This window comes from Pantherophis guttatus, chromosome 10 (assembly GCF_059756535.1).
Source record: "Pantherophis guttatus breed Tessera chromosome 10, ASM5975653v1, whole genome shotgun sequence".
NCBI lineage: Eukaryota > Metazoa > Chordata > Lepidosauria > Squamata > Colubridae > Pantherophis > Pantherophis guttatus.
The window spans coordinates 28902790-28919414 of NC_142072.1; the positions used below are offsets into that span (position 1 = coordinate 28902790).

The 16625-nt window shown below is 54.6% G+C and overlaps 1 protein-coding gene across 4 annotated transcripts; it reads left to right on the top strand.

The window, feature by feature from the left end:
- The first annotated feature begins 14 nt into the window (after positions 1-14).
- MEAF6 (MYST/Esa1 associated factor 6) lies at positions 15-7497 on the top strand. Of its 4 annotated transcripts, XR_015729513.1 has the most exons (9): positions 64-516; positions 654-769; positions 872-959; positions 1051-1096; positions 2915-3104; positions 4347-4376; positions 4520-4578; positions 5072-5105; positions 5426-7497. XR_015729513.1 is itself a non-coding variant. In XM_034413175.3 (8 exons), the coding sequence occupies exons 1-8, from the start codon at positions 412-414 to the stop codon at positions 5432-5434; spliced, it is 618 nt and encodes a 205-aa protein (XP_034269066.2). In that variant the 5' UTR covers positions 64-411; the 3' UTR covers positions 5435-7497. The 4 variants fall into 4 exon arrangements, 2 of the variants coding, with proteins under 2 accessions (XP_087732909.1, XP_034269066.2); XR_015729514.1 differs by lacking the exon at positions 4347-4376; XM_034413175.3 differs by lacking the exon at positions 4520-4578.
- Positions 7498-16625: the final 9128 nt, after the last annotated feature.

Genomic DNA, 16625 nt, shown 5'->3' on the forward strand with positions numbered 1-16625 from the left:
GTGTGTGTGTGTGTGTTCTTCGCGTCTCTCCTTTCCTCCGCGTTGATCACGCCCTGCAGCCCCAGCAGAGTTCGCGGGGCCTTGTCCGGGAAGGAGATGAGCCGAGCTCCCTCCCGGCCTCCCTTCTTCGCTTCCCCGCCCGCCCGCCCGCCCGGCCTCGCGGCGCGGCTGAGGCGACCCGGCCGGGGCTTCCTCTGCCCGGCTGGCCCGCTGGGTCCCGGGCGCACGAGGGGCGCGGCGGCCTCCGGGTGAAGCGGGCGTCCAGGCAGCCGGCCGAGGGCGCTCCAGGCCGCGGCTCCTCCTCCCGCCTCCGCCGCGGCGCCACGCTCCGCCCCCGCCCGCCTCTCCTGCCCTCCTCCTCCGCCGGCCTGGTCGTGGTGGGGCTGCTCCGCGCGGGCGCTCGGGCGGGCCATGGCGGCGTTGCACGGGGCTGGTGCCAAGGCCGGCGCCCCGCCGCAGATCCCCGACACCCGCCGCGAGCTGGCCGAGCTGGTCAAGCGCAAGCAGGAGCTGGCGGTGAGCCGCGGGGGGGGGGAGGGGGCGAGGGAGGGAGGGAGGGGAGGGGGGCGCCTGGGGGGGAGGGGAGGGGGCGTGCAGCGGAGACCCCCCCCACCCTCCCCCCCCCGCTAGCCCGGCCCGCCCTTCCGCCGCAGGAGACGCTGGCCAACCTGGAGCGGCAGATCTACGCCTTCGAGGGCAGCTACCTGGAGGACACGCAGATGTACGGGAACATCATCCGCGGCTGGGACCGCTACCTCACCAACCAGAAGTGAGCGGGGGGGGGGGCGGAAGGGGGGCGGGGGAGGGGGAGGGAGGCGCCCCTTGGCCCCGCTGCTGCCCGCCCTTCTCCCCCCCCTCCCTCCCCCCGCAGAAACTCCAACAGCAAGAACGACCGTCGGAACCGGAAGTTCAAGGAAGCGGAGCGGCTCTTCAGCAAGTCCTCCGTCACCTCGGCGGCCGTAAGTGGGGGTCTCGCTGAAGGGGGGGGGGAGGCGGCGAGGTCGCGCCCCTCCCCCTCACCTCCTGCCTCTCTTCTGCCCCCCCCCCCAGGCGGTCAGCGCCTTGGCCGGAGTTCAGGACCAGCTGATTGAGAAGCGTAAGTCTGGGAGGACCCCCCCCTCCCCCCTCCCCCCCCGGCTCCCCTTTCCCGGGTCCTGGGTAGCTGAGCCTGGGGGCCCTGCCTCCCCCCCCTCCCTCCCTCCCTCCCCCCGGCTCCCCTTTCCCAGGTCCTGCGTAGCTGAGCCTGGGGGCCCTCCCCCCTCCCGCCCTCCCCCCTCCCCCCCGGCTCCCCTTTCCCAGGTCCTGCGTAGCTGAGCCTGGGGGCCCTCCCTCCCCCCTCCCCCCTCCCCCCCGGCTCCCCTTTCCCGGGTCCTGGGTAGCTGAGCCTGGGGGCCCTGCCTCCCCCCCCTCCCTCCCTCCCTCCCCCCGGCTCCCCTTTCCCAGGTCCTGCGTAGCTGAGCCTGGGGGCCCTCCCTCCCCCCTCCCCCCTCCCCCCCGGCTCCCCTTTCCCGGGTCCTGGGTAGCTGAGCCTGGGGGCCCTGCCTCCCCCCCCTCCCTCCCTCCCTCCCCCCGGCTCCCCTTTCCCAGGTCCTGCGTAGCTGAGCCTGGGGGCCCTCCCTCCCCCCTCCCCCCTCCCCCCCCGGCTCCCCTTTCCCGGGTCCTGGGTAGCTGAGCCTGGGGGCCCTGCCTCCCCCCCCTCCCTCCCTCCCTCCCCCCGGCTCCCCTTTCCCAGGTCCTGCGTAGCTGAGCCTGGGGGCCCTCCCCCCTCCCTCCCTCCCCCCTCCCCCCCGGCTCCCCTTTCCCAGGTCCTGCGTAGCTGAGCCTGGGGGCCCTCCCTCCCCCCTCCCCCCTCCCCCCCGGCTCCCCTTTCCCGGGTCCTGGGTAGCTGAGCCTGGGGGCCCTCCCCCCTCCCTCCCTCCCCCCTCCCCCCCGGCTCCCCTTTCCCAGGTCCTGCGTAGCTGAGCCTGGGGGCCCTGCCTCCCCCCCCTCCCTCCCTCCCTCCCCCCGGCTCCCCTTTCCCAGGTCCTGCGTAGCTGAGCCTGGGGGCCCTCCCTCCCCCCTCCCCCCCCTCCCCCCTCCCCCCCGGCTCCCCTTTCCCGGGTCCTGGGTAGCTGAGCCTGGGGGCCCTCCCCCCTCCCTCCCTCCCCCCTCCCCCCCCGGCTCCCCTTTCCCGGGTCCTGGGTAGCTGAGCCTGGGGGCCCTGCCTCCCCCCCCTCCCTCCCTCCCTCCCCCCGGCTCCCCTTTCCCAGGTCCTGCGTAGCTGAGCCTGGGGGCCCTCCCTCCCCCCTCCCCCCTCCCCCCCCTCCCCCCTCCCCCCCGGCTCCCCTTTCCCGGGTCCTGCGTAGCTGAGCCTGGGGGCCCTCCCCCCTCCCTCCCTCCCCCCTCCCCCCCCGGCTCCCCTTTCCCGGGTCCTGGGTAGCTGAGCCTGGGGGCCCTGCCTCCCCCCCCTCCCTCCCTCCCTCCCCCCGGCTCCCCTTTCCCAGGTCCTGCGTAGCTGAGCCTGGGGGCCCTCCCCCCTCCCTCCCTCCCCCCTCCCCCCCGGCTCCCCTTTCCCAGGTCCTGCGTAGCTGAGCCTGGGGGCCCTCCCTCCCCCCTCCCCCCTCCCCCCCGGCTCCCCTTTCCCGGGTCCTGGGTAGCTGAGCCTGGGGGCCCTCCCCCCTCCCTCCCTCCCCCCTCCCCCCCGGCTCCCCTTTCCCAGGTCCTGCGTAGCTGAGCCTGGGGGCCCTGCCTCCCCCCCCTCCCTCCCTCCCTCCCCCCGGCTCCCCTTTCCCAGGTCCTGCGTAGCTGAGCCTGGGGGCCCTCCCTCCCCCCTCCCCCCTCCCCCCCCTCCCCCCTCCCCCCCGGCTCCCCTTTCCCGGGTCCTGGGTAGCTGAGCCTGGGGGCCCTGCCTCCCCCCCTCCCTCCCTCCCTGCAGGCGAGCCCGGCAGCGGCACCGAGAGCGACACTTCCCCGGATTTTCACAACCAAGAAAACGAGCCAAGCCAGGAAGAGGTGGAGGAGCTGGACGCGTCCGTTCAGGGGGTGAAACCCCAGAAAGCGGCCTCTTCCGCCTCAGGGAGCCACCACAGTAGCCACAAAAAGCGGAAGAATAAAAACCGACACAGGTGAGCCGGGGAGACTGGAGACCCCGGGCAGCTTCTGTCCCTGGGCCCACGGCTGCACCCACCAGAGCCTCTGAAGGGCCTTCCTGACATGGTTCTCTTGAACGGTCCTAGTTCAACGTGGTACGTTAGGATCAGAGTTCGCCCCTCCCCGTGACTTCAGTGGCCAAGTGGGGCTTTGAATCTGGCAGCTGATCCCCATCTTGGGGTTCAAATGGAAAAGCCTCAGAGGCTGATCATGGTCTTCTACCCCAAGGAGATTCCAAAATCAGCAGCAGTCTTCCAGGGACTCTGTCCCAAAGAGAGACATCCCCTCTTCTCTTAACGACGTAGCCAATTAAGTTGGCAGGTTAACCCAGAAATGATATTTTACTGCTAAAGCCGTGAATTATCTCCATATGCAGTCTGCTCTATGTTAACACAAGGAAGTGACACTGCCCCAGCAGTCGTGTAGTCTTGAAAATGACAGTAGAGAAGGGGATGAAAGTGAAGGTACAAAGAGGAGAAATGGGACTGTTGTTATATGTATTTTGTTTAAGTTGCAAGTGTGTGATGATAACCCTTTTTGTGTAGCGAGGCATTTCTTATTGAGAATTGGAAATCTTCAAATAAATAAATCTTCAAGGCAGGAAGTACCAATAGACAAGGTCAAGCCTGGATATTCTGTTCTGAAATATGCCAGATCTTCCCTTTCACAGGCCGGGAGAAAGCTGCAGAGACATAGGTTGGGCTGAACTTGAGGAGCAGAGTCTTCTCAGCGCCAGAGCTACCTGTGAAAGTGAAAGCAGACCCTCTCTTGGCTAATGCCCCTGGGCCAGCATTCTCCACAGTCTAGGCTGGTGTCCTGCCTTCTCAAGGCCCGGCACTGGGCCAGGCAGTAGGGGAAAATCTCTTCCATTTTCATTCTCTTCCATTCTGCCCAGGCAGTCCAGCCAGAGTCGTGCCCATCATTTACCGATCTGGCTGTTTGCTGTGCTCCTTTCAAGCATTGTGGGAGGTTCCCACCTTGTTTTTCTTTTCAAGGTTGATGATATTTGTCCCTTGCAGGGTCATAGGGTTATTTGGGGTAGCAGACTTCTGGGGGAGTGGGCCCGGTTTTGGGTGGATTTTATATTTCAAGATTACAATGATGTGTCACTTGCTCTTTATTTTTGAACTTCGCTAGGATGGCTAATCAACTAATTGATTTAATTCCTTAGTGTATTAATTTCTGTTGCTTTCTTCTTTTCGAATGCTGCCCCTCAGCCCGTCTGGCATGTTTGATTATGACTTTGAGTAAGTTTGACTTGATTTGACTTAGTTTTTGTGCTGTGATGTCAGTGTGTAGACTTTTCTTTTCCCCTTCGCCATCCTCCTTCAACTTCCCCATGTGCGCTTTCAAAACTATTCTAATCCATAGTTTATCTGTTTAATTGTAGGTATGTATATTAGGTTAGGCTGGCAAGTTTTTAAAAATACAGACAAAACCACAATGGAGGTAACTTTTTATTTAATAACCTTGGCTAAAAAAACTCATTCGGCTACCCTCTTTGCTTCTTTAATTTTTTATTTTGAAAAGCAGATAAACTTCTACTGAATTCTGAAAATTCATTTTTGTTGCTTTGCTTTCTGAGGCCTACAGATAAGGCAGTTTCCCAAATGCAGAAAATACAATTTGATTCTTACTGGTACCACTAAATCCTCTGGCTACCGTTTCCTCCTCCTCTGCTGCCTCCTCCTCCTCCTCTAAGTTCTATCTTTAACATGCTAACCCAGCAGATGATGTGTTCCCACGGTCTTTGGATGCTGCCTAACTCTCTAATGTGTCTATTCTGATAGTTGGGTGAAATCTGCTTTTCGGTGCCATTGGGAGGTGGGTTGGAAATGCTCATATCAGGCTTGTCCCTTTGCTGCTGTGGCCCAGACAAGGACTGCCTTTTTAGCCATCTGTAGGCCAACATTCACTTCTTCCTTCCTCCCTCCCATTGCAGGATTGATCTCAAGTTGAACAAAAAACCACGAGCTGTAAGTATCCCTTCTCTTTTTCCCCCCAACGTCCTGCCATCTTTCAGTTACTGCACAGTTCTGGGTAGGGTTGAGGTGAAACTTGCTTAAAGGGGAGAAGAATGTCCTCCTTGCAGCCTCTGCTTTGGACGGTTGAAGGTCAGCATTGTCTGAGGGGGTGTGATCGGAGTTTGGAGCAGGGTTTTCCAGGGTTAGCCCTGCTCTACTCCTGCAGTCACCTTGTGGTGCTAGTCCTTCTCAGCTCCCTTGGGTGGGAAGTGGTGCCTCTTCAACTTGTGCTGGCATCTCCACTGATGTTCACTCTGCCCTTGTGCCCACAGGACTACTAGTGGTCCTTCAGGATGAATCTTCCAGGAACTTTTCTCCTTCCTTCCTTCCTTCCTTCCCAAGAGACTGAATAAGCACAAGCCCAGCTCTTTCCTGCAGCAGCCTGCACACCAGCGGCACTGCTGGCTGAAACAGCTGCTGCCAATTCATCATGCATAAAATCCATGAAGTCAAGTCCTCTCTACTTGCTGCCATCTTCTGGTTGAATTGTTTTGTCTCATGTATTTGGCTCTTTTTTTAAAAAAAAATAAACTTTATTTAATTTTCCATTTGTTAAAGATTAAGACAAATTGCCTGCTAGATGCTTTTATTCTTCAGAGACCAAATAGTTTTTTCAAACTGGAAAAGGTGATTCGATTTTACTCTGAAATACCTGCTAACTTGAGGGAAAAACATGGATGTGTGGGGCAAGCAGTCTCCTTTTTAATACGTATGTCTCCTTATTGTAAATAAAACAGCATCCACATTCACTTTAGATTGTTTTGTGGCTGCATTCATATCACATTGAGAGCTATAACCACAGGTGGTTGAGTAAACCAAAATTAGGGGATATCCTAAATTGTGCTGATGCATAAGTATTAAAGCGTAGTCTGGTCTAGTGGTGAGGACTCCAAGCTAGAAACTAGGGGACTCGAGTTCTAGTGCTGCCTCAGACCAATCCACCTCCCTGGGTTGTGGGGAAAATAGGAAGGAATGAATATCAGGTATGTTTGTTGCCTTGAATTATAAAGGGTAATGGGATAAAAATCTAATAAATGAGTCTGATTTATGAACCATAATGGCTTGAGTTGCAATACAGAAAGGTACAGATAAACAAAGTTCCCTTGGCCTTGGGTGTTGTGTGAATTCAGCCTCCCAGAGAAAGTCAGGCCAAGGAGTCAGATTTCAGAGCCTGGATCTGTTCTATTTGTCTTCTCAGCCACCCATGGGAAAGGCTGAGTTGGGGCAGAAATAGCCTTTTGGGGGCTTTCTGGAGTTTCCCTTGAGGGGAGGATCTCTTGCTTTGCCACAGATTCTCAGAGGCATTGATTGAGATCCCTGTCAGTGAGTTTCTACTTCCGGAAAGATGTTCCTCACGAATAACAATCCTTTCCTGCTCAGCAGCCCTTCTGTTCCGCTGACATGTCATCTGGTTAGACGTGTGGTATGGGGAGAGTGCAGGGCCTGTTCTGTGTAAACAAACTGGTCCTTAAAGATTAGAATTTGGAAAAACAGTTGAAAGAAACTTTGGCGGTCTTCTCATCCAACCTCCTGCTCAAGTAGGAAGCCCTATGCCATTCCAGACAAATGGCTGTCCAGTCTCTTCTTGAAAACATCCAGTGATGGAGCATCCACAACTTCTGGAAACAAGCTGTTCCATTGATTAATTGTTCTATCAGGAATTAATTCCAGGTTCACCAAGACACCTAGATCCCTCTTGCAGTTACTGCTGTTGAGCCAGATGCCACCTATGAAATACCTGTGTATTTGATTTTTCTGCCTAGATGCAGGAACTTACTTTTCTCACCACTGAAATGTGTCTTGTTGGATAGCACTCAATGCTCAAGTCTGTCAAGATCCTTCTGTATCTTGACTCTATCATCTAAAGTTTTAGCAATTCCCCTCAGCTTGGTGTCATCTGCAAATTTGATGAATTTCCCTTCTATCCCCTCATATAGATCATTTGTTAGGATGTTGAAGAGTCCTGGCCCTAAAACAGCCTTGGGGTACCCCACTGCATATTTCCCTCCATGTAAATGTAGTGTCAAGATTGAACCACTTCTTTCAAACCTAATGCTTTTCAATTTGCCAATGAACTGGAGGGAGGGAAATGGAATGTGGAGAATGTATGTAGAGATTGTGAGCATGGAGCCAGCAAGGTCATCGCTGTAAGTGCATAAGAAAGAGATGGACCATTCTCATAAAAAAAGACCATCTCATAATTGGACAATGTGATCAACGAGGGGTGGAGAGAAGGATAAAGTATTGTTTTAATAGGGCAAGCATTTGCGTGGGAAATCAGAGTTGGTTTTGTTTCTTCAGTTCCCACAACATGGTTTATCCAATAAAATTTTACTTTTGGAAATTCAAGTCTTCTGAGAGTTATTTCCTTGCTTTTGGTTTGCTAATTAGACCAATGACATTAAATAATCTCTTTTAACTCAGCCTACTTGGATAACTCCAAGAGAGCTGTAACCTAATGATGTCCAGAACGGAGTGAAAAGCTGATGCCACAGCGAATCCTGGATCGTTCCCCCCTCAGGAGGCACCAGTAGTTGCTGAAGTGGATGCCGTAGTTCAAACAGTGATCCAAAGTGAGAACGGAGAAGATGGAGCAGCTACTGGTGCGTGAGGAGAGGATTGTGGCTGGATCCATTTGCCCTGACCCGAAGGTGCGATGGCTGAGCGAGTGCAGAAGGCAGCCGAGTTGGAGTTCCCCTTGGTTCTGTCTGGAGTTGCCATGACTAGGCAGCAAATGGAAGGCCCGGAGGGCTGCAGATTGGGAAGAGCCAGAGGAGTCGAAATTCCTAACAGCTGTAGCCCATCTGTGGACAACTGTGTGAGAGATTTGTCAGAATGGAGATGCAAGGAGCAGCACCAGTGAATCCATCAGTCCTTGGAACGAGGCTTGGGTTAGCAGCCCACTCCCCTTCACCACAAAGAGTGAGTCTAGGGAGTATCGTCTAAGGAGTAGGGGCTCCCCCAGTAGGGGTTGCCAACCCCCCTCCCACAGCTGCAGGGCAAGCCCAGAGAATCCCTGAAGCAGCAGGAACCCAGGCTACGTGCTACCGTATTTCCTCGAAAATAAGACCTGGTCTATATGAGAAACGAGCTCCAGATTGCCATCAATCTGGAGCTCTTTTATCAGCTACAGAGGCTTTTTCTGAAGGCCTCTGACAGTGAAACAGAGGCCAGGGGGTGCTGTGCATGTCAATCCAGAGCTTTTTTATTGGCTGCAGAGTTTTTCCCGAAGGCCTCTGACACCGAAACAGAGGCTAGGAGTGAGGTGCGCAAGCGCCCGCAAAAGAAGTGGGCTGGCAAGGCAAGGCAGGTGTTGGGGTGTGCAAGGCTTGGCTGCAACCGTCTGAAGGTAAGCAGCTTCACCACTAGGGGTCTTAATTAGGGGTCTTATTTTGGGGGGGTAGCGCTTATATTGCACGCATGTGTAAAAAATCAAGCAACGGCTTATTTTCAGGATAGATCTTATTTTTGGGGAAACATAGTTTGGGATGATTGGGAGGCCCCACCTCTAAAAGCTGTGTTTGATGGAGAAACAAGCCTACTTCCTGAACCAAGTGTGGAATTATCTGGATCCGATGCATCTGTCTCCACCACAAACAGCCGGAACTGATCAGTATGCTTGAGGATGGGTTGAGAGGTGAAGGCAGCCTTCAGGGCATCGAAGGCTCCCTGCTCTCCGGTGCCCCAATGGAATTTTTTTCCTTTCTTGAGCAGATTAGAAAGGGGAGTAGTCATGTGGGGAACAAACATGCAGTAATAGTTTGTGAACCAGTGGTGGGTTCCTCCCGGTTCGGCCTGGTTCGGCTGAGCCGGAAGGGGTGATGATATGACATCACCGAACCGGTTCTGCCCCCCCACCCCCCGGGTTATTCTTACCTTTTATTTGGCCTCACCCCCAATCTATTGCTGCCTCCTGAGTCCCAGCTGATGGCTAGAGGGGAAAAAACTGTTTAAACTCTTGCCGCGGGGCTTCAAAGGGCTGCCCTACAGCTAATCAGTGTTAAAAGAAAACAAATGAGTAGACTGGTGCCTGCAAAAATAAATGGGCAGACCCAGTGGTGGAATTCTACTTCAGTAGAACCGGTTGTTAAGTAGTTAAGCAGTTTGGAGAATCGGTTGTTAAAAGAAATCTCCTTTTGGTTTTTTCCACTTTATTACAACATTTGGTGTTGTTTCCTAGCCTAATCTTTATTACAGAAACTGCCTCTCCGGCAGTATGCCTAGACTTACTGTCACTTCCGGTTCCGGAGGCTATTTTTTTGCTTGACTTTCTTAAAGGGGAAAGGTTGTTTTAAGCTTTTTACACCGCTGTTGGGAGGAAATACTCCCCCCTTTGGAGTTCTTCCAGCCAGGGTGCAATCATCAGTACTTTGAAGAAATAATTGAATCCTTTTGTGCATATGGACTACTCAGAGGGCTGAAAAAGTTATTTTTGACTGGTCTTCGCACTTTTGACCAGTCCTCAAACTTACGACTGTCTCACATTTTATGTTTTTCGCCCTATCTTGTCACCATGGTGAAGAGAAGCAGTTGTGAAATGAGTGACACGGTTGTTAAGAATGCTGCACGGGCATAAATGTGAGGGTCATAAGTGTGAAGACCAGTCAAAAGTGCGAGGACCTGTCAGAAATGACTTTTTTCAGCCCTCTGAGTAGTCCCTATACATATAGCCATGGCCAGCTAGCCACACCCACCCAGTCACATGACCTCCAAGCCACGCCCACAGAACTGGTAGTAAAAAATTTTAGAACCCACCCGTCATGAACCCAACAATCACTGCATGTCTTTGACCCACCATGGAGGTTGCCACGCATACATTGACTCGACTTTCTCTGGGTCCATCTCCATCCCAGCGGATGAGATATGATGACCCAGAAAGTTGATCATTGTTTGTGTGAACTGGCATTTCTCTCGCTTTGCAAATAAGTGGTTGTCTGGCAAGCGTCATAACAGCAGCCACACATGTTTCCAGCGTTTCTGTGGGGATGACGAGTAGACCAGGATGTCATCAAGGTAGATGACCATGAACTGATCCAGCAAGTCCCGGAAGATGTCATGCATAAAATGCATGAATACACCGGATGTGTTGGTCAAGCCGAATGGCATCACGGTATATACGAAGTGACTGTAATGCATCTGGAAGGCCGTCTTCCAGTCGTTGCCGGCACGAACTTGGACCAAGTTATAGGCCTCCCACAGGTCCAGCTTCATGAAGATCTTGGCCTGGCGAAGCCACTTGATCAGTTCAGGGATGAGGGGAAGCAGGTACTGGTTCTGTACTGTGATCACATTCAATTTGTGATAATCACAGCACAGGTGCAGCTCCCCCGATGACTTCTTGATGAAGAGCACCAGCACAGCCAAAGTGGAGGTTGAAGGCCAGATAAACCTCTTCCAGAGATTCTTCTTGATAAAGTCCCACAATGCTGCCAACTCTGGTTCTGACAGAGAGTAAATCCGACCCACTGGCAATTTGGCATCGGGCACCAAATCAATAGGGCAGTCAATAAGATTGATGCAGGGGCAACTGATCTGCCTCCTTTTCCCCGAATACATCGGCATAGTGCACCAACTCCATAGGTAGGTCCAGGTCCAGGTCCAGATGGGTAGCCACACCCCCTGAACAGGCATGCAGGTGATGGGTGGCATACTTCTTAACAGGGAACCGCAGTGCCCCAGATGACCTGCAGATCATGAGCCCATAACCACTCCACTGCGGCAACATAGAACACACTTCTTTCACATGTGGCCCAATGGGCATGTGAAAGGGTCTCGGTGCTGCAACCACAGGGCTCGAAGGGGCCGTCAATTGTCTCCAACAAGACCAGTGGTGACACTTGCCGCTGGAGGATGGACCACTGTGCAGCAAAGACCGAGTCCATGAAATTGGCCGTGGCCCCCAAGTCCTGGATCTCCACCACTTCATGACCAGGCATGAACACACTCAGTGCTAGCACAAGGTGCTTCACAAGAGTCAGTGGGGGTGGAGATAGCTGGCCCATTGCCAAGAAAGCCTGACCTATGGAGCCCTCTAGGCTGGGCCATGTCCATTTCCCACCCCTGCCGCAACTCTCTCAGCTGCCTGTTTGATATTTGGGCCCTAACAGGGTCCTCAAACATGGCCCTTACCTGATGACAAAACTGCATGATTATCCAGTAACGGGTTGGGCTGGGTCAGCAGGGGCATCTCCCAATGCGGTGCTGACCCCGACAAAAGGCTAATCAAAAACCCCACCTTATCCCGGTCAGTGGGGAAGTCCTTGGGCTGAAGGCTCATATAAACTGGCACTGCCCAAAAAACACTGGAAATTGGGCTAGCAAGCCATTAAATTTATCCGGCACTGCTACCCGGCATTTGTGGTGTGGCCAAAGTATTTGCATCTGCGCAACCTGTGCAGGCAGGAGGTCCACCTGCTGGACTAACTGATCATTGTCTGCTCAGAGCTGATCCATGTTTACCCAAAGTGGGACGGAGGAGCAAGTTGGAGTTAGGTCGGGAACAAAATGTGATGACTTGGGGCGTGGCATGAAACCAACACAGCCAGAGAACATGTCTAACTCCCCTTTATTGCTCCAACTTTGCCCCCAAACCTCCCCACGTTTACTATAAGTCCTGGAGCAGAACTCTCACATGCACATTCAACAGCCTCTGGCTGCGAATAGTCCAGTAAGCAAGGTGAGCAAAGCAGTAACCAAGGCCAGAAGTCCAGTAAGCAAGGTTTGCAAAACAGTAACCAGTTCAGTGAAGCAGGCAAACCGGGGAAGCCCCACAAGACAGAGCATAGTAATCTCCAGGCGTTGGCAAGTGCACACGAGGCTCCACAGATTAAATGCTTGTTCCTGACAAATGCCCCTCCCACCGGCATCTCCTTATATCTTAGTCCCCAGGTGTGCCTTGAGAAGGGGGTAGGGCACTCTCCTCCCTTGTAGCTGGCTCAGTCTGTGTTGTTCTTGCCTTCTCTTCGTGCTCTAGGATCATCACCTGAGCTCTGTCTCTCCTGCTCTTCCTTGTCTACAAGCCTTTCTAATCCTGAAAAACCCTGCTTGGACTGGCTCTGCCCTTCCCCAGTTTCCTCCGAAGCCAACGGAGCCGCCTCCTTGATCTTTGTCGGCTCCTGTTCCAGCTCATCTTCCCCTGTAGATTCAGGTTCCAAAGAGGGCATGACAAGCTGGGGGATGCAGATGTCCTCCTGGACAAACTCCAAGCCAGGTTTGGAGATCCATGCCATAAAGCGGGGGAGCTGGCCAATAGCCGAATACATTCGGCTGCTAATCCCAGGAGGGATACTGGTTCTATGGACATGAGGCCTGAGGAGGCGGAATATGGCTATCCTCACCCTTGAGCTTTCTATCAAAGTCTCCATGGATTGGCCTGGTGAGAGACGGCCGCCCTGGAAACTTTCAGGGTTGAATGATATGCACCTCCTTAGCCACTGTCGTGAGAGGACAGTGGAGCTTGGCAGCCTGACCATGGACTGGAATTTTCCCTGCGCTTATAACATCAGTGGTCCCCTACCCTTGGACTGTTTCCCCTGATGGCTATATGTATTCAGTGTTGGAACTCCTTGTCCTGCGAGATTCTCCCCTCTCGCAGGTTTGGCCCCCCACATTATCGAGGGCCTATCTCGATGACGGACTTTGGAGTCCGGAGAGATGGCATGGAGCAAGGAAGACTTTATGGGGCTTTTTAGGGAAATTTTTAAAGATTTTAAGGGGTTCTGGGGGGGTTGTAATTATTCTTTTAAAGATACTGGGAAGACGACTATGGCGGATGTGGGGGGAAATCCACCAGGGTCAGAGCCGTGCCCGGCACAGGGTAACGATCCGGGGGGCACTGGACGAGGGACTGGGAAAGGGATGGGGGACGATATCTATGAGGGCTGTACCATCGGCACGGTGAATGGGAGGGGCAGATATGGCGGGAGCAGGGGACCACATCAGGTGTTGGGGGCTCGCACTTGCTGTCTGAGAGCAATTGCCTGCCCCGGTCCCCAAGGCTCTGCTCGGATACTAGGTGGCTTAGATACTCAGGAGCTGGGCCTTCGGCTGATGCTGTGCAATGCCAGGTCCGTGGTCAATAAGGCCTCCCTCATTCACGATCTTATACAAGAGGGAGGAGCGGACCTGGCGGGTATTACGGAGACCTGGTTGGGCCCGGAGGGTGGCGTCCCTCTGGTCGAAATGTGCCCACCAGGCTTCAGAGCATTCCATCAGCCGAGGGCCCAGGGGAGGGGTGGGGGGATGGCGGTTATTATTAACGAGGATCTGGGTCCGAGGGAGACCACTGTGCCTCAGATAGCCGGATGTGAGTCCCTCCTTGTGAGGTGGGGCCGTGGGGTTCAGATGGGCTTGTTGCTTACGTACCTGGCTCCCTGCCGCGTGGCAACAGCCCTACCTGAGCTACTCGACGTGATAGCCACGGTGGCAGTAGATACACCCAGGCTTTTAGTCATGGGTGATTTCAACTTGCCATCCATTGGTGAAACATCCAAGGTGGCTCGGGAGTTCATGGCTTCCATGACGGCCATGGACCTGACCCAGTTAGTTCATGGCCCTACTCACAGGGGAGGTCACACTCTGGATTTGATTTTTGTCTCTGGCCAGTGGTTGAGTGGTCTTGTTATAGGGGATATAGACATGGAACCCTTGTCATGGACTGACCACTCACTCCTTCGCCTAGATCTTCGAACCGCGACCCCTCGCCGCAGGGAGGCGGACCCAATTAGATGGATCCGCCCCAGGCGCCTGATGAATCCTGATAGGTTCCAGACGGAGCTTGGGCCATTTCCTGAGGATCTAGCACATGACTTGGCCGAGAACCTGGTAGCCGCCTGGGATCGGGCGGCTGGTGGGGCCTTGGACCGAGTTGTGCCTTTGCGGCCTCTGACCCGATGCCGATCCCGTGCGGCTCCTTGGTTTACTGAGCTGAGGGAAATGAAGCGCCGGAAAAGATGCCTGGAGAGCGGTTGGAGGGCCAGTCTCGCTGAATCTGATCGAACACTGGTAAGGTCGCATATTAAGGCCTACCTAGTGGCGATAAAGACGGCAAAGTCTAACTACTTTTCCGCCTCTATTGCGTCATCAGGGAATCGTCCGGCCACCCTGTTTAGGGTGACCCGCGCCCTGCTCCATCAGGGAGTGTGGGAGGATCCCTTAGAAGGCAGGGCGGAGGATTTCGGACAATACCTGTATGACAAAATCGCTCAGATCCGGGGGGATCTGGACTCTGACTGGGTAGATCAGGGCAGGGTGACGAGGAACAGTCTTGAGAATGTTATCTGGGAAGAGTTTGATGCTGTGACTCCCGATGATGTGGACAGGATTTTGGGGAGACTTAGTGCGGCTACATGTTTACTGGACCCGTGTCCCTCCTGGTTGGTACTGGCTTCCCGGGAGGTTACACGAGGCTGGCTCCAGGGCGTAATTAATGCTTCATTGAGTGAGGGTCACTTCCCCGCTGCCCTGAAAGAGGCGGTGGTGAGGCCTCTCCTCAAGAAGCTGTCTCTGGATCCAGCAATATTGGCCAACTATCGTCCTGTTTCCAACCTTCGCTTCATTGCGAAGGTTGTTGAGAGTGTGGTCGCGCAACAGTTTCCGCAATTCCTGGAGGAAACATCCTATCTAGATCCGTTCCAGTCGGGTTTTAGGTCTTGGCACAGCACGGAAACGGCATTGGTCGCATTGGTGGATGATCTCTGGAGGGCTCGGGACAGGGGTTATTTCTCTGTTCTGGTCCTATTAGATCTCTCAGCGGCTTTTGATACCATCGACCATGGTATCATGCTGCACCGGCTGGAAGAGTTGGGGGTGGGAGGCACTGTGTTGCGGTGGTTCTCCTCCTTTCTCTCCGACCGGTCGCAGTTTGTGTTGGCAGGGGGGCAGAGGTCGACCTCGAGGCCTCTCATCTGTGGAGTGCTGCAGGGATCGGTCCTCTCGCCCCTTCTGTTCAACATTTATGTGAAGCCGCTGGGCGAGATCATCCGTGGCTTTGGGGTGAGATACCACCAGTATGCTGATGACACCCAGCTGTACATCTCCACCCCAGGCCACCCCAACGATGCCCTTGAAGTGATGTCCCAGTGCCTGGAGGCTGTGCGGATCTGGATGGGGAGGAACAGGCTCAAGCTCAACCCTTCCAAGACTGAGTGGCTGTGGCTCCCGGCATCCCGATATAGTCAGTTGACTCCATCGCTGACTATTGGGGGCGAGTCTTTGGCCCCCACTGAAAGGGCTCGCAATCTGAGAGTCCTCCTGGATAGGCAGCTGTCTTTGGAGGAACATCTAACGGCTGTTACCAGGGGGACCTTTTATCAGGTTCGCCTGATTCGCCAGTTGCGGCCCTTTCTTGATCGGGATTCCTTGTGCACAGTCACTCACGCCCTCGTCACCTCTCGCCTTGACTACTGTAACGCTCTCTACATGGGGCTCCCCTTGAAGAGCACCCGGAGGCTCCAGCTGGTCCAGAACGCAGCAGCGCGGGTAGTGATGGGAGCAACATGGCACTCCCATGTAACACCGCTCCTGCGCGAGCTGCACTGGCTCCCGGTGGTCTTCCGAGTGCGCTTCAAGGTGTTGGTTATCACCTTTAAAGCGCTCCATGGCATAGGGCCTAGCTATCTCCGAGACCGCCTGCTGCTACCGACGACCTCCCATCGACCCGTGCGCTCCCACAGAGAGGGCCTCCTCAGGGTGCCATCAGCCAAACAATGTAGGCTGGTGGCCCCCAGGGGGAGGGCCTTCTCTGTGGGGGCACCTACCCTCTGGAATCAGCTGCCCCCGGAGATAAGGAGAATCCAAGACCTCAGCGCCTTCCGTCGTTCCCTGAAAACCTATCTTTTTCAGCAAGCCGGGTTGGCTTAGAAGAAATTTTTAAATTCTTTTAATTAGTTTGTGATTCTTAACTTTCAGGCCAAAATTTATATATATTTTTAAATGTTTTAATATTTGTATTCTATGTTTTTTATCTTGGCTGTACACCGCCCTGAGTCCTCAGGGAGAAGGGCGGTATATAAATTGGAAATTAAATTAAATTAAATTAAATTAAATTCGGGAGTTCTACCGCCTGGCTAGGAAACTGAGAGGGTGGCTAGAATGCTTACTGGTCTACCCCCTTCTGTGATGGACTAAATAAGGAACTATACCCAAACTGCCTGCCCCAAGGAATTCCAGACAACCTCGAGGCATGGTACCAACTGGCGATCACAGTGGAGCTAGACCTGTTGTAGTACCGGCAGCATACAGCATACGAGGGTCACACCCAACGAGGCCAGGAGAGATGCCTGCCAATGTGCAAGGGATCAACAGCCCCTCCTGCCACCTGCGGCATCTGCCTGGAGCCTGCTTCCGATGTGGAAAAGAGGGCCATTGAGCAGCCAACTGTCCAGCCCCACAACCCATGTTGGCAGCAAGGGGCCCGGGCCAGCCAAAGGCCAAGGCACCAAGAAAGGAGAAGGCACCGGTGGCGCAGCAGAT

Excerpts from the sequence above, each read along its gene's own strand:
- MEAF6 (XM_034413175.3), top strand. The coding sequence starts at position 412 with ATGGCGGCGTTGCACGGGGCTGGTGCCAAGGCCGGCGCCCCGCCGCAG. Across the intron at positions 517-653 it reads AGCGCAAGCAGGAGCTGGCG|GAGACGCTGGCCAACCTGGA; the intron begins GTGAGCCGCGGG and ends CTTCCGCCGCAG. Across the intron at positions 770-871 it reads CGCTACCTCACCAACCAGAA|AAACTCCAACAGCAAGAACG; the intron begins GTGAGCGGGGGG and ends CTCCCCCCGCAG.